Source organism: Lottia gigantea (assembly GCF_000327385.1).
Source record: "Lottia gigantea unplaced genomic scaffold LOTGIsca_67, whole genome shotgun sequence".
NCBI lineage: Eukaryota > Metazoa > Mollusca > Gastropoda > Lottiidae > Lottia > Lottia gigantea.
This window is the reverse complement of record NW_008710284.1, coordinates 1,827,375-1,849,793: the sequence shown is the minus strand read 5'-3', so window position 1 is coordinate 1,849,793 and position 22,419 is coordinate 1,827,375. Positions and strand designations below refer to the sequence as shown.

General features: G+C 36.7%; 2 protein-coding genes across 2 annotated transcripts; both read right to left on the bottom strand.

The window, feature by feature from the left end:
• Positions 1-1,128: 1,128 nt before the first annotated feature.
• On the bottom strand, positions 1,129-7,064 carry LOTGIDRAFT_129853 (hypothetical protein; the record flags this gene model as incomplete). The annotated part of the gene is made up of 13 exons (XM_009065099.1): positions 1,129-1,313; positions 1,508-1,628; positions 1,973-2,108; positions 2,438-2,703; positions 2,863-3,045; positions 3,244-3,373; positions 3,775-3,980; positions 4,345-4,484; positions 4,666-4,756; positions 5,378-5,537; positions 5,707-5,841; positions 6,255-6,372; positions 6,773-7,064. The coding sequence occupies 13 exons, from the start codon at positions 7,062-7,064 to the stop codon at positions 1,129-1,131; spliced, it is 2,163 nt and encodes a 720-aa protein (XP_009063347.1).
• Positions 7,065-16,909: 9,845 nt separating this feature from the next.
• LOTGIDRAFT_235671 (hypothetical protein) lies at positions 16,910-22,330 on the bottom strand (the record flags this gene model as incomplete). The annotated part of the gene is made up of 12 exons (XM_009065098.1): positions 16,910-17,324; positions 17,636-17,715; positions 18,007-18,117; positions 18,385-18,503; positions 18,618-18,731; positions 18,925-19,013; positions 19,319-19,380; positions 20,048-20,149; positions 20,423-20,628; positions 21,081-21,138; positions 21,632-21,805; positions 22,277-22,330. The coding sequence occupies 12 exons, from the start codon at positions 22,328-22,330 to the stop codon at positions 17,213-17,215; spliced, it is 1,281 nt and encodes a 426-aa protein (XP_009063346.1). The 3' UTR covers positions 16,910-17,212.
• Between the last annotated feature and the right edge of the window lie 89 nt (positions 22,331-22,419).

The following is a 22,419-nucleotide window of genomic DNA, read 5'->3' as shown; positions in this document are numbered from 1 at the left end:
TTGTGTGATAAAAAAATGCTATATACATGTTGATTAAAAATAGACATATTCATATACATTATATTGATATATTTACACAAAGTGGGTCAAAGATGTTTATGCACATGCATATACATGTACTGAGAGGGCATGACCCTGTACTAAAAGTCACTCAGAGGGTTTAAGCCTTAGAATTGTAGATTTCAAGGCCCTCACTTCAAGAAAGCTCCATCAATTGTCATCTTTATATCTTCAAGTTTACACAGAACATCACTTCAAAAAAGATGCAGGGCCTCTTTCCTTAATACCTACCCATCTCCCTCAGAAATCCTCTGTCTCTGAACCAAGGTCACACAGTTTTTCAAGACACATTTGAACATGTCAAAATAAATATGGTCTTTTGCATTTTTGAGTTGCTATGTACACAAAGCGTCAAAATGACTTAGACAAAAAATAAATACATGTCATATTTACACGATTTGGTCTCTGTTTAAAATGGTCTAGTATCTTTAAAAATGTGGCACTAAAAAACTTGTTGGCGGCCTCGAGCACAGACTGGAGCTCAAAAGGTCAAAGTGTTGAAACCTTAAGTTATTTGCTTGATGGATGTGGTTTCTTATCTCCGTTAAACTGTGAAAGTCAAGTCACTTTTTCTATTATTCTTATAAACACAGCTGTAAATTTGTTCCAAAAGTCATCTGTCAACTTGACCCAGATGTAATATGTGGCTGAATAAGTCATCATTCCTCATTATTCTAGTCAACTTAGATACACTTAGGTACTGAATAAGTCAGCTTTCCTCAATATTTCTGATAATCCCATTAAGATCCATGTCAATACTTATTCCACCTTTGGCCAAGGACCAACTAATCCTTATAAGTATTCATTTACTTTAGAAACACGCCTTTGGTAAGAACGCATTAAATTTCTGCCTTTGTCTTTATTTGCATTCACATTTCATACTTAACACTTTTCCACATAGGCAATGGCCGAGGCATATCAAAATGTAATAAACCATCCACCATTTAACTATCGGTACACTGACACAGGCACAGGCACAAAAAATCCTTTCCAACTATAACCATCATCTGACTAAACACCTACACCATTTTAATAAAATTCACACACCAGCCAAAGCAGACAACCTCTTTATAAAATGCCATTTGTATAATATTGGAACCCGTCATAAAGTTTAGTAGTCAAAGAGTGAAGGCTCGATTCCACCATATTGTCCACTAATAATTGCAGTTGCTCTTCGGTCAGGTTTAAGTGGAACCGATCCTTCAAAGCTCTGATGGTGCTGGCACCTTTACTAAAACATGGTAGCTGAGAGCCTGCAATAACAAAATTTTTAATGAAAAGAAATTGACATATTACTTTACTATTGCAGAGCTTTTTGCATATTATCAGCAGCTTTTGCGATCGTGACGTCACGCATATTTTCTGAAGATTGGAATGGTGCTAATCGATGCTATCAGTGTCCCCTACAATCTCTTTAATGCTATGACAAATTCGTTGCTATGCCTACCTGTCTGCATAATCTCCACCAATGGCAGAATTTTGTCCATGTGTTTTCTGGAGGCCACCAATCCTTGTAGCATTAAAATCTTGAAATATTCAAACATATCACTGCCTAATCCATCCATAACCTAAAAAAATAAACAATTTCATTTACAAATGAACCAAACAGACTGCGGACTTGATACTGAATCACAAGACTGGAGCTGTATTCTCATTAACTTATTTTGATCACTGCATTGTAGTCTTTAGTCCTACATTAAACGAAATGGAGTAGTCTCCCTTTGACTATTATACCACATTATGGAAAATATCATTGCCTTTTAATAAAGTAGATTATAATCTCTTTTCCAGTGTTAAAACTATATGGTACTTTGGGGAAAGTTGTGTATCTTCATCCATCCTTTGAAGCTGAAGTGAAATGAAAAATTGATGCCTAAAATGGCCGCTATCATGGTTTTTTTGTGGTACATACCTCGGCAAATTCATGGGTAAGTTTAAAAGCTGAGTTTTCAAACCCGAGATTTTTTCCCGGTGAACTAGAGAGTATGAAACCAAAGTCAATGTGTATAATATGACCTTCTGAATCTAACAGGATGTTGCCATTGTGTCTGAAAAAGATATCAAATGCATGAATACTTTTAGGGGTAGGTGGGGAAAGAGCATTCTTCACAATGTCAAGCTATTATGATCTTCGTATTTATACCTTCACTGCGATAGCAACTATCTTGTAACACAGAATACTGCTGATCAGGGGCCTTGACAACTTTGATTGGCTGTATTCGCTGGCGTTAATAAAAGAGTAGGCTAATGTGGCTGTCCTGGCCAAATGCCCCTTAAATACACAGCATGGTATTGTCATTCTTTATCAGCCCAATAAGGTGCAAAAAAGTAGGACGTAAAACCCATTCAGTCTTTTATAATTATCTGCGATGCTTACCTGTCTTTTACTTGCATAAGGTAGCACACCAAACAATATCCAGCACAGCTCTGTACAAAGTTTCTCTGGGCCGTCAAAAATTCCTCACTTGTCGGGGGCCCAAATTCGTGAATAAAATAATCCCTCAGGGTCATTTTGCTATGTTTTTTGATCTGATGTAGAGATATGGCGTTGAGAACTGGCTCGATCATTCCACTGTTGTTGGAAGTCACGATAATTTTGTAGGGAAATATCCATAATGGCACGTGCTCTTGTCTCCAAATAGTCTGAAAGGAAATTTCATTGGCTTTATTCATGTTAATCATTTAAAACAATGGATGCAAATTCAAATTTGATCTTTACACCATCGATTCGTCCAAAACTCCTCACAGCTGGTGTGGTGTGGTGTGGTTTTGCATTTCTCCCAAAAAAGCCCAACCCCTTACCTGCAATTGCTTGAGGACTTGATAAACCAGTAGTTCTTGTCGTAGATCATCTCCACATTTTACTATCACTGACATCAGCTTCCAATTAGGCATGTGACCGTATGGTGATGATTCTCGTATCCGACTCACTTTCTCTTCCCATGGTTCCTTCAGAGCTGCTGCTGATGGATCATCAGGATCACGCTGGAAAAAAACATCAGGTTTAGATATTCATGTCTTTCTGTGACATCACTATGTTGTGATGTCATTATCTAACCTGTGATGTAACTATCTTCTGATGTCACTGTTCTCTGATGTCACTGTCCTCTGATGTCACTGTCCTCTGATGTCATGACTTGATCCAAGTAAATTATGATATCTTGTAAATAAATTGTCTCTTACCTCAAATTTGCCTTTAGGAGCAGTGATATTTTCTGAGAGTCTTCTTCGAATGTCTCCTGCAGCTATGTATACTGGTTCTTTGCTATCGGCACTTGCTGAGCTCTCGGTTGACATCTGGGAAATAGTATCGCTGGGTCGACACTTTAAGGCAAACTAGAAAGAACAAAATGAATCAGAAAATCATTTGATGTATATCAATTCTTATGATAAATTGTAATCTGAATGCACCATCTTTCCATTCGTTCTTGGAATAACCTTCCCCTCCAAATAATATGTTTCAACTTCATATCGATTCTTTTTGAAAAATCTTGCCCTTCAGCATTAGCACTTGCTCTTTTGACAATCATTCCTTTAAATAGTTCTCAACCTTCCACCTACCTGGATAATTTCATCATCTTCTTGAGACCAGCAATCAGCATCATCAAAATCTGTGGAGTTGCCATAGACACTGAATTCACCTCGAGGAGAACTGTTACCTGAAAAATAGGACAAGATAGTCAGTTTTTAACGTTGTGTGACGTCACTTGTGACCCCTGATTCACCAGCCGCTCAGGTATATGTCGCCTTATTGAAGAAAGGGTATCCAGAGGTGACGTACCTTTAGGAGAGTAGTGGTGTCCCGTCAGATCTTCCTCTGAGCGAGTGAATCGTAGCGTGTTCTCTAGTATCTTACTCGGTACTTGACTGGACGCTAGGTTTTCACATTCCAGTACCTCTACATACAGTAAATACGGTGCCTGGAATTCAAAACAAAAAAACATAATGAAAAAATTCTGGACTGAGTTATATAGGGTTTTGTAGCAAAGTCTGTGTTGTTTGAGTGTTGGTTTTTTACATGACATCATTTGCTTGGTTACGTCCGTAATGATGGCTGTCCGTCTAATCTTTCTGTGAATATTTTCACTCATAATTCCAATCAACCCAGCTGTAAATCGGTACAGATAATTGGACAAAGGCCAACACCAAGAGGTTTGGTCAAAGGCTAGTTGGTAGAAAGGATCCTGTGTGAAACGAGGTTGTTATCTTTGTATAACCAATGGTTTGGCCACAGACTAGATGGTAGCTCAAAGGGCCAATATCCGACATTGTCATCCAAGTTACCTTTTCTTTTGAGTTTAATACAACAGCTTGTGTGTGGGGTATCCTGACGACATGATGATGGTCTTTATCAGCGATCGGCAGCCAAACTCTAGCGGGTAGATTCAAATTCAACATGGCTAGTTCAGCTATCAATCTGGATGCTAAAACGAAAGTAGAAAAACAGTAAACAACTAATTCTCTTTGATCATAATAGACTGAACACTCAATACAGACAGATCACTAGGGAGAGAGATCTGACCAAGGCATCTGCTTGACATACATACTCTCCCTGTTGCCAAAATTCACAAATGTTTCAGCATCATTTTCAAAACTGGCACTTACTTCGTAATTCCTTTGTAGGCAATAACTGTAGTTTTATACCGATATTCATCAGAGATTTCACAAATTCTAACTCTGGCATTAGTCTTGGGGCCTGTTAATAAACAGAAAGAATGAAATGAATATATTGGTCTTGTGGTACAGCTAGAGGTACTAGGGAGGGGTCAGTCATGGCTCTGCAGTGTCTGTAACGCCTCCTTCTCCAATCCAGCTAAATCAAAACAAAATATATTTTCATCAGAAGACAGTTTGCATTTTGAGCCTCACTTTTGGTGCATGAATAAGGTTTATAGGAACTTACATCACAATTACAGACAGTCTCTCGTCCCGTCAAATTATTAAACAGGGCCTCCGAACTCTTCTGACATGTACAACCATTGTCAAAGGCTCTTCCAGTTGATAAGTCACCAATAACGTTGATTGCATTTAGGTTCATCGAGGATGGTGTACTCTCGCTGTGTTTCAAATACAGACCTGCAATAGGTATATAAATTCATGCATTAACCTTTTCAAGCCTGGCAGCTTTATGCAATTATGGAGTATATTCATGAGCGGTCGTTACCAAGTGACGTCACACAACATTTATTTCATTTCTCAGTGTCCAAAGCAATAAGGAAATGTTTTAATGACAGGCTGGAGAACAGTCAGAGCATTGGAATGTTATCATTCTCAAAACGATCTTAACTCCAGGCTTCTAACACTATTTCTAGGATACCTTGGCGCTAGATCGTTTCAAGAATATGTGGCCAGATTGAAACTTGAAACCAATATTACCTGTTGCTTCAGACCGAGACCTGGTATGAGTTTTCTTGAGACCAGTGGGCGACATCGGAGGGATGTCTGTGGGTGGTTGAATAGATTTGGTATAGGTTGGACTAGGTAGAGTTGAGCTTGCCTTGATATGTTTGTTAGGCCTGGAATGGACAGAAATATTCATATTTTCTTTATCTGTACCATATTAAAAGTTCACAATAGCTGTATTGCCAAACTTTTATTTTGGATTTTGAGTTTCATTGCAGTTCAGATCATTAAAATGTTTCTTACCGTAAATCTTCGTTCAAGATGAGATTTTTTAGTTTGATACCCTGGGAATTTTTCCACGTTGGCTTCAGGACGTCTGCAGAATAGGCGCCTAGCAACCAGGCCGTGTGAATTGAAAACTCGATACTTTGGCGACATCTGGAATACAAAATGAAGATATTAAGTATCGGTCTTGGAATGTTGGCAATCCAAAATCAGCTATCTTTTTTGATAGATTTCAAAACTTTTCATGAGGAAGGACCGTTTACTTAGACACAGCTGTAAATGGGTACAGATCATCTGAGAAAGCTCAATGCCAAGAGGTTTGGTCAAAGACCAGCTAGTAGGCAGGGTCCTTGTAAGATCATTGGTTGTTTCTTTCGTTTATTCCTGCTATTTTCTATTTCCAACATTAACGTGCGCAGCCTGTAGCACATGGGGCCTTGGCTTATTGTCCCATCTTCCCATTCAAACAACATTTTCCAAGTCAGCCTCTCTAACTTGCAATACTGACAGGGAAACAGGGTTGAAAGTCTGAAGACCATCAAGATGAATAAACTGTGTGTACTGACCTATGGACTAAATATGGATGAATGGCCTCTGCTACATCATGCATCTGTATGTACATATTAACAATCTGAGGTAAATACAGGTCAATCTCATCATTGTGAAAACTAAATAACCGATTTCCTGAAACATCAAAAAACAAACCATGTTTAATATCACTTCCTTCAATGAACTGTAGCTTGTCATGTGATACAATGACGTCGTCAAAACACAACAATGATGCAATGTAAGATTTGTGACTTAGTCATTTATTCAGATTGTCATGTGATCAACTGCGTTAACACATCAATAATGTGTGAGACCAACATTTTATTCTTAATTAATAAGTTCAAAACATTTGTGTTTTTCCGCAAACTTATTTGTCACACCAGTTTTCTTGAATACAAATGCCAAGGAATTGTGAGATGACCCTAGGGCACAGGCAAGGTCTATGGCAAAGAGATGACCCCTTTTCATTTCAATTGCTGTCCCTTTTAAAGCATGAGAAGGGTCCCACTTCAGAAAAAACAATAGACGAACATACCTAAATAAGACTGGACCCCAGGCTCCTTAGAGTTGAATAAATACGAGATAGCTATGGACATATCAAACAACTTGGATTCAAACAGCCGCAGGAGCCACGATTGACGAGGAGGCGGGGCTTTAACACGTTTGATTAGTCTGTCTTTCACTGCTTGTTTCGACTCATTGGACGAAGTATGAACAGTTTTATGGACATGAGGCAGATTCAAATGTAAAGTCTTTGGGTCTATTTTTAACGATTCTATTTTCAAAACATCACTAGAACTCCCCGTTTGATTGTTCTCCGTTTCCATAGTATCCATCACCATAGCAACATCTATTCCTTGTTCAGTTTCGTCCTCGACATTGTCAACATTTTCATCATCACTATTTTTCTTTTCCGAGTCTAAACTCGACTCGGGCTCATCCACTTCTAAAATTTGCGATGCGTTGGTATGTTCCACGCACGAGAATGACAAGCTTCTGTCAAATAAAGAAGCATTGTGTCCATGATGACAATTTTTGGCTAAATCATTTTTCTCGGTTACTGAATGCAACATGAGTTGATCGCTAGGCGCAAAGCCGTTTGGCAGAAAATGTGATACTTGTTCCATGCGCTCTTCAAGGTGATTTCTGTCTTCTGCCATCTTTTTATAATTTCCGTTAACTTCAGCGTCTGCTGCTAGCTGGTCTTCTGGTTCAATGCCATTAAAATGCACCACCACAGCTGATTGGTTGAATGTCACAACATGTTTCTTAGGATTTGATTGGTCAAAAGTGTTGTGTGCTTCTATATGCAATTTATGTATTTTGACCGCTTCGGGTGCAGCCATACTAAACAGTAATATATTCCATATTTGGTGATCCTTTTACACAAGTTTTGATGTCATCATTACTTCTCGCAGTCATGAACTTACTCCTCTGTCATTCTTCTGAGTATTTTAAACATATCACGGTAAATTTATCACAGAAAATATTTCCAAATTGATTCAAACAATGTCTTCAAAGAGAAAAATCTTTTCCCAAAATGGCCTCCTTGAATGAATAAGCTTTAACAAGTCTCCAAATTATACAATCCTTTATCCTTTCTGTAAAAAGTTTTCAAGTTTTCCAAGATGGCCACTGTCGTCTGCTTGTTACTAATTAGTAAGGAGAGAACAAAAGTTGAACCTTGACCCTGAAAATATAAAAATAATGAGGCAATTAGTGATAAGAATGTCAACATTTTAAAATATTTCCCAGAGACCAACTAGGTCATCATCCTACTTAGTTTCTTTAATCTAAGTACATCTTAAAAAAAGAAGCTTTATCCTTGATGTACACTTGAGAATTGAACATTTTTATCCCACCCAGTTCAAAATTCAAGAATGTTGGCTGGTAGTGGCAATTTTTATCGAATTTCTTACCACTTGACTTCACATTTAAATATTTTTCCATATTTTGTCGCAGTTTATGACGCAATGCAAGCTCATTCTACCAGATGCTAATCTTTATCCTGATTTTGCATTCTTTGGTCAAGATTTTTGGTTAACGGAATTGCTTGTACAAATGTTTAATCTATCCATATACAAATAGAAAGATGTGGTTTCAGAAACCAGCTGTAGCTTTCCTTTCTCTTAAATAACCTTGCAAGATCAAAATTGTCTCAGTGTGTCCTTTATCAAAGTGAAAGATTGTATTACATTGTACAACTTAAAGAGACTGTTTTCTTAATTGGTCATGTGTATCAGGAACACTGACGCATCAATTTACACCATTCCAATTTTAAATCAGACGTCTGTGGTTTTTGCAATTCCAAAACTAGGTGTTTTATGACTTCAGTAATCGCAAAGGTTCTTATATTTCAATAAAATACAGCGTTTGCAAGGTTTTAGTGTAATTGCAGGAACCACAGACGTCTGATTGAACATTGGAATGGTGCAAATCCAAGTAATCAGTGTACAGGATACACATAAAAATGTTGAAAACCTCTATAATATCCCTTTAAAGGTACATGGCAAGTTAATGTTCACTTCAAGGGGATGTTGATTTTGTAGACTAGGTAGTTGTCTGTAATCGCAGTAGTCCCTTTAACCTTTTGTTTATCAGCTGTAAGCTTATAACTCACTCACTGGGACATGGAATATTTGTCATATTTATATTTCTTACTCTGATTCATTAACAGTCTGATAAAAGGTCAAAGTTCTGAATTAATTTGTATGTGGTAAATATACATATCTCTGAAGAAGTATAGATATATAGAGAGAAGATATGGGAGTTGAGGGGAGGGGGCTGGTGGGAGTGAAGAAATTATTCATTGGTAAATATACATATCTCTGAAGAAGTATAGATATATAGAGAGAAGATATGGGATTTGAGGGGAGGGGGCTGGTGGGAGTGAAGAAATTATTCATTGGTAAATATACATATCTCTGAAGAAGTATAGATATATAGAGAGAAGATATGGGATTTGAGGGGAAGGGGGCTGGTGGGAGTGAAGAAATTATTCATTGGTAAATACAGATATCTTTACATGGTATAGGTAACTAAAGAGAGAAGATATGGGAGTTGAGGGGAGGGGGTGGGGGTGCTAGTGAGAGAAATTGTACTCTGATAGTTCTAAGGCATAATCACATATATAGCAATTAAAAATAGGAAGAGGAATGGGGTGGCTGTTGTCAAAGAAAATATTTGTGTCCAAAAAAACTCATTTTACATCTAAGCTTATCTCTTTAAATATTATTTCGGACTATGGCAATCAAAGAGATTTCTAACAGATTAAAGTAGGATTAGTACTGGATCATTAAGCGCAAACCAAGGGGTAAATAATATCAACCGGTCAATTAAAACTGGATGATCCTGTCTTAGATATTTAGCTGGATAATCCTGTATTGTAGACTTGTTAATACACCCACACAGTAATATATATACAAAATGAAATGACCCTTATCTGATTCTACACACCCTGAATTTAATACTGGTAAAAATCACCCACATACCAAAATTAAGACTGTGTTCTTTACTATAGACAGTTCAGTTTAACCTCAAAATCAACCATTAACCTTATACAAAGCCCCACTTTCCATTTTTATACCCAAAGGATCTGAACAACAACATTATGATTAGAGTCACTGAGTTAAACAAGTCATGAATTAATCCGCTATAATTAAAACAAGATCACACGGAATATAGTGTAAACTTCTCCATTTTCTGGAATAGTTTTTAGTCAGAATAAATTTGTAACTTTCCGCTAATATAACCATAACTTCCCATAAAATCAACATCAATATATTAGAATAAGTTAACAAACTCTAGATAAGAATGCTGTTGAAATTAACATTAGTTGACAGTTGACAAACATGTTGCGTCTTGACGTCAGTATTTCATCCGTCATGACTATTTTTTCTACATCTTGCCAAAATAAGTGTGTGTCAACATTGCTCATCCACGTGACATTAGATTTTATCATGTATATGTTAGGCAAATTGAAGCTAATAGTTGAGGCAAATCAAAAGAGGTGTTCTTGCTCTTTGTAATTCAGAATATTCATTCCGGGGTCCAATAGTTTTCAAGTGATTGGAAATGACATTAGAAAACTATATATTAAACTATGCGTGTCTCTGATATACAGGAATAGACCAGAATATCTCTTTTAAATCCCTTTAATCATTGTAACAGACCTATATAAATCTCAATACATAAGTATAAATAATATAAAATGGTGTTTTAAGTTCTTCTTTCTTACATCTTTCCGTTTAACTGCATAATCAATGAGATAGACATGCTCTTCTATATTAAAAAGCTTAATTAAAATGGTGTTTTAAGTCCTACTTTCCTGCACGTTCCCCCAAAGATAGACGTCCGATAGAGGTAGACATGCTTTGTCAATAATCCTTAATTTTTTTGACATTTCAGAACACCTAAGAAAGATATCCAAAAGCAGCGTTGAACACAGCTACTTTCTTACCAATTGGAAGCCATAGATATAAAGGTAAACAAATGTTTCACATCTTCACAATGTTCAAAACATTCCTAGAGCCTCAGACGTCTGATTGAAATTTATAAGGGTGCAAATTAATGCTATCAGTGTCTCTGATACACATAAAATGTCTAGAAAACGATATAATCCCTTTTGGAGAACTAAAATAAGCAGAAAAACTTACTGTCATAAATTGAGATAATCATATAATGAATCAGAAAGATGATGCGTGTCGTTGTCCTTTTTATCATAAAGAGAAAATCCAAGCTTTAATTTTTATCTCTTGGAGGTCAAGGCCAGTTTTGTTTATATACTAATTAGTCTCCTTCACCATCTCATTAAAAATTTTCCTCTTCAAGTTCAAGCACCCGTCTTTATTAGCCCAATCAGGTGCAGAAAAGTAGGAGGTGAAACATAAGATCACCAACAGTTAGGAACGGACTTTGTTTGCAAACTTTATGTCCTGTTTAGTTCGGAAAAGATAATTACGCATAACCTCGGTATCATTCAAATCCTGAACAATTCACTTTATTTTAAAGAATTAATAAAATGATACAGACTAGATACGTATCAGGCTTATTACTGGTTTTTACTTGCTTATGTGCTGAATTGTGCACGGAGAAGCACAAATATTTTTGCTCAGTCTGTAATCTTAGTAATGTTCATTTCAGAAGCTTATTTGTTGATGGACAAGCTGGTCCTTCATCAGACCATAAGCTTACCACTTTTGAGCAACTGTTAAGCTTGTCGTCTGATGTTATGATGGTCAATTTTGTTCAAGAAAGTAGAGACTATTTTAAGTGCGTGTAAAACAAAGGAAAGTGATGTAAAATTATCTAATCAACTTAAAATAATCAGATTAAAATTACGTTTAAAATAGACCCACGATGCGGACTTTAATCACCTAATTTGCATATCAAAATAAACATTAACTGATAGCTGATAACCTTCCTTCACCTTAAAATATTTCCCTCCTTGGACAGCTCAGTCCGGAGAAACTGCTCTGTGATTCACAAAGCTATAAGGGTAAGGCAAGGCTGGGTGTAGAAATTATTCTCAGAGATCCGTAAGGTATTAAGGGGTAAACAAAGAAAGAAAGAAATGATCAATGCTTACGAGGATAACAACTTAGATTCATGAGGATCTTTTCTACCAGCTGGTCCTTAGCCAAACCTCTTGATAATGATTTACAAGGATAACAACTTAGGTTCATGAGGATCTTGTCTACCAGCTGGACCTTGGCCAAACCTCTTGATAATGATTTACAAGGATAACAACTTAGGTTCACGAGGATCTTGTCTACCAGCTGGTCCTTGGTCAAACCCCTTGGTAATGAATTTACGAGGATAACTTAGGTTCTCAGTCCAGAATAACTGCTCAGTGATCCATAATGCTCTAACAGTATATAATGAAAGAGAGAAACCAATTTCTTACAAGGATAACATTAAGGTTCACAAGGCTTTTTAATACCGGTTGGCCCTTGCGGGCTGTCCAACAGTCATTGAAATAATTAAGAAATTCTAGGTCTAATTTTGGAATTATAAGGCTGCTGGACAGCCTGTCCTTGGTTTAACTTCTTGGCATTGATCCTTCCCTGATTATCCATACTCAAACTCCTGGAGAAGGCAAGGTTTGCAAGTCCTACTCTCTGGTAAACTATTATGTATTAGAATAAGCTATAAAAATAATCCTACCATGTAACAGAATCTAAATTCTTGTCACAAAGCTTTTACTATTCGTACTATTGATTAAAAAATAAAATAGTAAAAATATACTGATTTAACCCAAATTTTATACCAAAATCAATAAAACCTTTGATATAAATACTAATTTTTCAATACAATCAATAAATAACTATAATAACAATATTAGACTTAACAATACTTCCTATAAAAATATCCTACACTTATAGTATCGATTTGCAATTTCTGTGAGTCTAGCAATTACTTGCCCGCATTTGAAGACATTACTTGCCCTCATTCAACAGATCTATATCATATACATGTGAATGTCCTTTAATCTGTCCCATCATTCATAACATTACTGGCTGACTGATGATCTACATGTACAGATTCAGGATATAATACAGGTCAATCTCAGGTCAAAATTTAACTCTAAAATACTGGCTATCTCTTTGACTTACAAATGGGATAATTTATCTGAAAGATTATCAATAAAGCTCATATGGAATTCCCAAAACTTAATTGCAAACTGGTGCAAAGAGAATGCTCTGATAGACATAAAAAGTTTAGAATACTCCAGGGTTACATTACAATTCAGGATACATATTCTTGAAATGATCCAAGCACTAGGATATCCTAGAATCAGTGTCAGAAAATAAGACCCTTAGACATCTTAGCACTAAGATCGCTACGAGAATACATGGCCAGGTGTTGATATGGTACCTTGGTTAGCTTAGGATTTCATAAACCACCTGGCGGTTATTAGCATCCTTACTGAATAATTCATATTCTCTTATTTATCAGAAAAAGTATGATAAGTCATAATATTATGAATCATTCAGATATCTGTGATTAGGCCTACATGCTAGATTGAAATCTACTAATGTGTTTCTGTTATATTACAGATATGGAAGATAGTTCAACTTTAGATAGAAACAATTGGTATGCAAGGTATCACAAAGATTTGGTTCACAAATGCAACTACAAGAGAACACCAGGTGAGATAGAAAGTGTGAATAAACAAAATTATTGATCTGGTTTGGTATAATTACTACACAGTTCATATACCCAGCAGAGAATGACTCACCACCAGTCTCATAATGTTCATTTGTATTGTCTCTGTCACTGTTTGCGTCTGCTCAACTGTTACACTATCACTAATGGAATACACTTCTGCAATCTTTTACATTTTCTCTAGCACAATTTTTATCTCATGTATCAGACATGGACATAATGCATCAACATGTCACATCAAAGGGTTGATCCAGGAAAAGCAACCGAAACAAGTTTACCCCTCATCTGTCAAAAAAAATTAAAATTCCGGTCAAGTCGACACTAGTTCCGCTTCAAGAAATGGCTTCATCATCTACATTTTTTCTAAAATTTCATCCATCGAACACAATGTTATGTCTACTCACCTAACGGCCGAACCGATCGCCGACCCTTTCTGGTTTTAACATTCCATTTTGTGAAATAATTCAATAAATTCTTCACTCAGTCAACATTGGCGTCCATCTTGAATTTGTTCTGACCTCGTTTGAGAATCGTCCTTGACCTTTCAATGTTTGGACTATGATTATCACGTGCTGGCACGCCCACTATTTCAATGAATGAATGAAATAAACTGATTGTAAGTAATCCCTTAATGAATGAATGAATGAAACCCTAATTAGCATTGAAGAGATTACAGAATTAAAGTAATTAATGAATTAATAAGATTAGCAAATCAAGTTGTCCTTCACTGAAAATCAAAGGTGTGGCACATCTACCTCACTCACTGCCACAGCAGTCCAGAATCATAGTAGAGATTTTAGGACACATTAGGTGAGGGGGGCGAGCAGGGGCCACATTTTCCAGGGGGGGCCACAGGTCATTTTGCGCTAGCAGACATACAATCTAACTCACTACTGACTGAGCTACCCCACTGCCCGTCAGACGACAATCCAACTTACTACTGACTGAAGTATCTTACAGTCCTTGCAGACGACAATCCAAATCACTACTGAACGAGCTACCTCTATCTCACTGCTCAAGCAGATGAAGAATCCAACTCCCTACAGACAGCTATGGTACTAACAGACGACAATGAAATTTACTTTAGACAGACGCACTGGTTTCTGTCTTTTTCACAACGAAATAGTCCCAACCACCCAATCATATTTTCACATCCGGATAAACGGATAAAACAATTGCAATAAATCATGATTTTTTATTATTTTCTATAAAATATATACAAACATTCCACATCATTTCACATAATAATGGACGCCGAGTCCAGCCCCGTCCCCAAGAATGAATTGGTGCTGGGGCTCAGAGTTTATACTAGAAAATTTGAAGATTTAAGTCCCACAGAACTCATTTCTGACAATTTTGAGGTGACAAAAACGTATCAAAATCTATATCTTTTGGATTTTGTACAAAGACAATGTAAATGAGTCAATCTCTGCTGAACTGAAGAAGGTTTTGCTGGGGTTAATTCTCACTTGCTGGTTCCCAGCCCACACAGACCCCACTCTAACGACGGGGCTGACTCAGTCTTAATTCAAATGCTGTGTCTGGTTTTACAACCAATCTGACAATTAATTTATCGTGAGTACAGTACGTATCAATGTAAAATTTGACACTTACGACAATAATTGTTAGACTAAAGAATGGCTTCATGAACTTATAAAGTATATCTCATTTTGCAGGAACCACAGAAATCAGAATGGTGCAATTGGAAGTCATAACTCTCCAGTAAAAATCTCCTGAATTCCTAGACAAAAGCTGGTAAGCATTGAACACTTTGCCACAAATGAAGAGCTCTCCAAAAGGGATGCCGAGTTGACAAACCCCTTTGCACAGGGAAATATCAATTGCAATTAAAGAACAAGACAATCTTACAGCAAACGATTATGATCGATCCAATCTAGCAGACATGAAAGTGCCCAATTTTTAAGGACTCTCCGAAAGGGATGCCGAGTTGACAAATCCAGTCGCAGAGTAAGGGTACTATCATGGCAGCTATACTTGACATAAAGCCAAGAGCAGACAACCCTTCTTGTAAGGCCTGCCGTATTCACAAACAATGTGGTTTAACACTCGCAATTAAGGGCATATAACTCTTGTAGTAGATATTAATTTTCCTCGTTTCGTAATGCCAATCTAAGGACTCTCTGAAAGGGATGCCGAGTTGACAAACCCATCCACAGAATTTCATGTTGGCAAAATTGAATAGTAATGTGCACCTACTAGATTATCAGCCCAGTGCTGCCTAATGCCCCTTTTGATAAAGAGTTTATCAGCTGTTATAGAAAATATTGAAATGACTAAATACAATAAGATAATTTGATGAATATCCCTTTAAAAAAAAATGTAGAAATGCCAAACATCCTACTTGAAACACATATTCTTGAAATGATCTTAAAGCTAGGATATCCTAGAAACAATGTTATTAGTTAAGACCCAAAGATATCCCAGTGGTTAGATAGTTTCCAGAATACGTAGCCTGTTCTCTCAGATAATAGAAATAATAGAGACAAAAAACTTAACAACGATTTAAAACATCACCTTAGCAACACAGTCTTAAATAATTAAATAAAGCAATTATGGATAATCAAAGTCCTGCCAAACTATGGGTTATTTAGTTGATATATTTTTATAAAAGCCTTAAAACAGGGTTAAATTGAACGATCTGTAACCAAGTCCTACAAGATATAAAAGTAGGAGCATTTGTTAATTATTTTGGTATATGTATTTTGAATATTTAAAAGCAGAGTTAAAACTGAACATTACGGTGAAAAGCATAACATAATATTGCCAAATGTAATTCACTGGCACATTTCAATTGGGAGGATCAATTTAACTTAACATTATGAAGAATAAATTAGAAAATCAGGTTATTTCTTGATAGGATATAAGTAAATGAAGATTATAAAATAAGGATTACTCCCTCTAATGATATTTATTAATATAAATTACATGGTAACCATAGGACCAAAATAATAAAATTTTTATTGAAAACAATCCCTTTTACCTTTAAACAAAAAATAATAATACAATATTTCTATTTATTTTTAATTTAAAAGTACAGTCAAGCAAAGTTATTTGTGCTCTTTTGGGTCCTATTCCAACTATATATGAGCAGTCCACTTTATATTTAGGTAGAATAAATAGTAATAGCAACTATACAGACTTAACTTATATTCAGTTATTACTACTTGTACTACCTCAAAATAAAATAGACTGCTCATGTTAAGGTGAGAATAGAAGAGGATCAGACTCAGGAGCATTGTCTGGAGTAGAAGAGAAGCGAACCGTGTCTGCACCGTGTCCAGACCTGTTCACTTCTTCCATTTTCGTTTGTATTGATTATTCAGGACCACTGGACACCATGCCTCATCTATTCACAGATTTATAGAGACTAAAGATGCCTGTGTCTGGTGTGGTGTATGGTACTGGATAATCGATACAGTAGTAAATAGTAGAAGCCAATCTTGTCTGCATAGTGATTGGACCTGTATCGATAATTCAGCACCAGACACCGTGCCTCATCTATTCACAGATTTATAGAGATCTGGTGTGGTGTATGGTACTGGATTATCGATAGAGTAGTAAATGGCAGAAGCCAATCGTGTCTGCACCATGTCCAGACCTGTTCACTTCTTCCATTTTCGTTTGTATCGATAATCCCGCATCCGAACACTGCCCCAGACACCTGTACCTAGTCTTATTCCAGTTTTAACATTTTGAATCAAATGTGGAAGTGCACAATTAGCTTTGATTGACTATTTCAGTTTTAGCTTTTGATTAACAAAATCAAACTAAAGAGACAGGTATAAAATTACAGCGGGTCTTCTGAATAGTTGTTATAACTCTTCACTCGTGAAAAACTCATTGGCGGAAACATTTTTGGAGTCAGGTCAATATCTGACACACTTGATTTGTTGGTTCCACTAAAAAACAAAAGACAAAAACACTTTAGTTATTTATAAGATGCTATCTGTGTCCATGATTAGGGCTGGTTTACGCTGGTATTGCAGTAATTCCAAGTGTAGCCCACCCTCATAATGCAAATTAAAAGAATTCTCCCTTTATCATGCCAGCTTGCTAGAAGCATTTGTCTTAAAAGTTGTATCTGTATGCGTATGATGTTAACGTTGTGTGAGGTCACTTGGTAACAGTTGCTATATCGACCTCTTGGGTATATATTACTTAATTGTGTGGCGGGTAAACCAACCACTGGGGTTGAAAGGGTTAAACCTACCCATTAAAAGTAGATATGTAGTATTTTGTCCACGTTAAAATATTATGAATTCCTTTTCCACCACTACTAATCTCAAATTCCTGAAAGAACAAAAAACACAGATGAAAAATCTGACCCACAAGACTGCATGTGCATTGTGACTTTCTTTTCTTGATAATTTGAGGTTGCAGAGGGCAAAAGAGCTCAGTACTTGTTGAGCTATTGAAGAATAATAATGCTATGAAACATAAACATGAGCGAGGAGGGAACATTTGGGATGTATCCAATCTATTTTTAAACAATACGGACTTGACGGAACTTTACTTAACGCCCTGAAGTGAAGAAATTCTGCTAGGATGATAATGCCTCTGACATAAAATAATAAAACTTACAATATGATAATTGTTATAAATGCAGTCATTCTGATTTTTCTGACGTCGTTTATATTTATAGCCACTATTCTGGTTTTGGTTGCTTCGGCTCTGAACCAGCTCCGCTATTACCTATGTGGAAAATTCAAATTGTTTTTAGCCTAAAATCTTACATAGACGATAGTTAACAATAATGTTCAGGCACTTTTCTGAGAATCATTCACCTTCAATTGCTTAGCCTGCAGAACAATTTTGCCACAGGCAATAATTCCGGGATATAATTGCTTGGATTGCCTAGTAGCGTAAAATCTGAATTTCTGACAATCAGTTATAAAGTGCTGTTAGAATTCAACATTTTAGTTCAATCATTATTTGATATTTATTAGCTTTCAAGCCTACCTTATTTCCTACTTGTTTAAACTGGCCTTTCAGTAGACCCGATTCTTTAATCCATTTATGCCGTAGCTTGGGTACGGCTGCTTGCGGCCTATCGAACGTACAGAACGTTAAAATCGAGCCTGGAATTCGAAAAAAGGTTTATTTGAACATAAAAAAAAATTCATAAGATGAACTTGCAGAAGTTTAGGGTCACAGAAATCAAGGGTTGCTATAGCAAATGTTAAAAACCTTACCGTCTGAGAAGAGTCGAACATATCTAAAATATTCTATGATATGATATGGCCGATAAAAACTATCGAGACTCTGTTCTCCATTTCGTATGTACGATGTCTTGCTGATATAACAACCTGGAAAAATAGAATTTGACTGTAGAGTTTGTGTACATATCCACCAGTCTCTTAGTTACCATCTTCATAATGTCAAGCTATTACACCTTTCTTGTTTCTTGGAAGTTTGTAAATGCAGCAATTTCAGAGCTGTTCTTATAAGTATTCTCATATCTCAAACGCATGTCAGCAACAAAGAGATTAGACATCTTACCATTGAATAGTAAATGTGGTCTTTCAAGGTACATCTTTCTATAGTTTCCATATTTCTTGACTTTCCCTATCTTAGCACCACCCCAAATCCTAAAAAAAAAACAGGAACATAAGCTCAATTTCAAATGGACTGTGGCAGCTAGCTTTAAAAGAAGCTGTAAAAAATTCTTTCTACCAAAGAATTGAAATGAACATTTTGTTTGTTCTGTTCAAATGCCTTATCAGGGTGACTGTTCGACAGGATGAGATGAGCTCTAGTCAATCAATCAATCCCCTTCATACATATTGGAAAGTTGATCTCCAATAGCTGTCCTGATGAGGATTGTATATCTAAAACACACATTGACAGCATGAGATGAGCTCTAGTCAATAACTAATAAGGTATATTCACTTACTTGGAGCAAATTGTTTTCCACAATTCTTCATCCCTGGCACAAAGATAAAATCCCCTGCATACCTGAAATTACAAAAATTCTCACCGATTATGAATCAAGCAATAAGCAGACTGTAAATAGGATTCAGAGGCTTTCTAAATTTCTTATCTGTAGCAGGAACAAATGATGGTTTTAGGCTCTTATTACAGTCAGTCTGGTGACCAATAATAAGTCATCTTTCCTCATTATTTAAGTCCACACAGCTGTAAATGGGTACAGATAAACCAGAAAAGATCAATGCCAAGAGGTTTGTCCAAGGATCAGCTGGTAGAAAGGATCCTTGTGAACTCAAGTTGTCATCCTTGTAAAATCCAGGCCAAGAGGTTTGACCAGGGATCAGCTGGTAGAAAGGATCCTTATAAAACCAAGGCCAAGAGGTTTGTCCAAGGACCAGCTGGTAGAAAGGATCCTTGTGAACTCAAGTTGTCATCCTTGTAAAATCCAGGCCAAGAGGTTTGACCAGGGATCAGCTGGTAGAAAGGATCCTTATAAAACCAAGGCCAAGAGGTTTGTCCAAGAATCAGCTGGTAGAAAGGATCCTCGTGAACTAAGAGTTTTGGTCAAGGATCAGCTGGTAGAATGAATCCTTTTTTACCATAAGTTGTTATCCTTGTAAAAATTGGTTGCTTCTTTCTTTCTTTCTCATTGACTTCTATCAATTTTTTCAATGTCAATAACTTCTTATCTTACCTGGGATAAAATTTCCAGGGATCTGACATCCAGCTCACTCGATACGACCCATCTCAAAATATACATTATCACCTCAATAGGCAGCTCTGATATATGGGTTGACTGAAAAAAGAAAAACAAGATTCACATAACAGAGAGTGGTATTCTATGGCTGGCCAAGCATAGGCTCCACCAGAATCCTTAAATGCCTGGTGATGTTTTCTCCCCTTTGAGTTGAGTTGAAGTTTAAAATTAAATCCCCATTTTGAATACAGCTACAGTTCACCTGATGAGGTTCTTTATCCAAACAGTGTCAGCAGCATGACACAAGCTTTAACTAATGTCTGACACTTCTCCAAAGGGATAATTAGAATTACATTTACTTTAATTACTTACATTTTGTGCCACTTCTTGAGTGCACAGCCGGTTGTCCTCCAGATGCATGTTCTGAAAATTCTCCAGTAAATCTTCTTCCTCAGTCTTCAGGCTTTCCACGGAACACTCACTGTCCTGACGTTCTCTTGGTGTCCTGGTGGTCGTATAGTCGATCTTGAACTCAATGTCTGGCACCAGTTGGATAGCCTTCTTGTAAAAGCCCACAGCTGCAAAATTGAGAAATGATTCAAGTTTTACACCCGACTCTACTGCACCGAATTGCGTTAATAAAGACACAATGCCATGCAGTGTGCAATGAGGGTAATTTTGCCAGGACAGCAGCACTAGCCTACTCTTTTCGATTTCAAACGGTCGAGGTATCTTTAACTCTCTTCAATTTCACTTTACCTTGGTAATTTTCCTTTCAATCCAAAGTGAAATCAAATTTTCCAAATGAAAACCTCAGATTAAAATTTCATGTGATTTGCCGCAGGTAACCATGGGTATTGCAGTTTGTTAATCTTCAAAACAAACCACTCGTTAGTTAATGAAGGAAAATCAAATTAGCGATTCAGGTGATTAATTAGTGCTCTTTCCTTAGGACTGGATTAAGGCACACAATGGGATTATTAGAAGTGTCAATCACTTAACAAAGGGTAGACCATTAGTTGTTACCTACCAATATAGAAGTCTCCATTTTGTTCCGCCTCAGCTCCTCTTAGATACAAACTCTTAGCCTGAAATAATAAGAGAGGACTTTTAAAAGGATCACAAAGGGGTAGCTAGCTCTTTACACAGTGAACAAGGGTATAGAACATCTCTTCTGAGGACAGGTTTCCACAATTTACATTGTCATCATCAGTGGATATAGTATACCACTCTTTGGATTTCTTGGGCACAACGTTGCCATCATCAATTTTATGACAACTTGGGAGGTTAGTAATTCTATTATCTTTTCATCTCCTCATAATCAAAGCTCTGTTGCTTCATCTCACCAGACTTTGAAAGTATTCTGTAACTATTACATATTTCAAGTACTGTATGATACAAGGCACGATGATCTTTAGGGGTCCTTCAGATGCATATTCCTCTTTATTGTATTCTTCTGGTCTGAGATCCACTCCCACCAGAAATTGGCTGGTGTCAGGGTCAAAATTCAAAGATAGGGCAAGGCACAATGATCTTTTGGAATCCCTCAATAACGTATTACCCTAGATCTGATTGACTCACCCGTTCCTCTTTGCTTTGAGGTTGTCTATCCGGACCTCCCCCACTTCCCTTGTTCAGCTCTTGTTTCCATTCCTGTCTGAAGTCTTCTAGCTGCTGTGCTAAGTTTGGAGGATCATCTTGGCCTTCCAATTCTTCAATCTCTTCACCTATCAACACTTCTGGTAAGTAGTTATCCTGTCAAATTCATGCAAAATCTTGAATCATTTTGTGGTAAGAATTATGCTTTTGGGAACTTGTGAGCTTATTCAACTTTGAACCCTTTTCACCAAAAGCGTTAAAGAATAAAACTCGTATTATGCACAGTAAATGCAGAACTGCAGTGCATGGAAATTGCAAGACCTTGTCCAATTGTTTGCAGTCTTCTTTATGCTATTAGTGTTAGTAACAGGTACATAAACCTGTAATGCAATCCACATTTAGTTACATGTAGTATCTGTAAACAGCTAGCATTGGTCTCAAGGCCATGTCAGAGAGAGTCATTGGGTTGGCATTGGACCAAGTCCATAAAAATATCGTCCATATTTTGCTTTTGACAACAGCTTAAATAATCTACAAGCTACCAAAAGCGTGGTTTATTAACAGAAAAAATGGTTTACCATCTTATTTCTCAATACGACGAATTGTTCAAACGACTAGTTCTCTTACAGTATAACAAATAACACAGTTAGAGTAAAGTTGTGCCCTTGTTACTGCAGCCATCTTGTGTTGTTATGAGTTATCTTTTCTTTATGGGTGTAAAATCGGACATGGACAGATATGAAATTTGGGATAACTCATTTAAGTCTGCA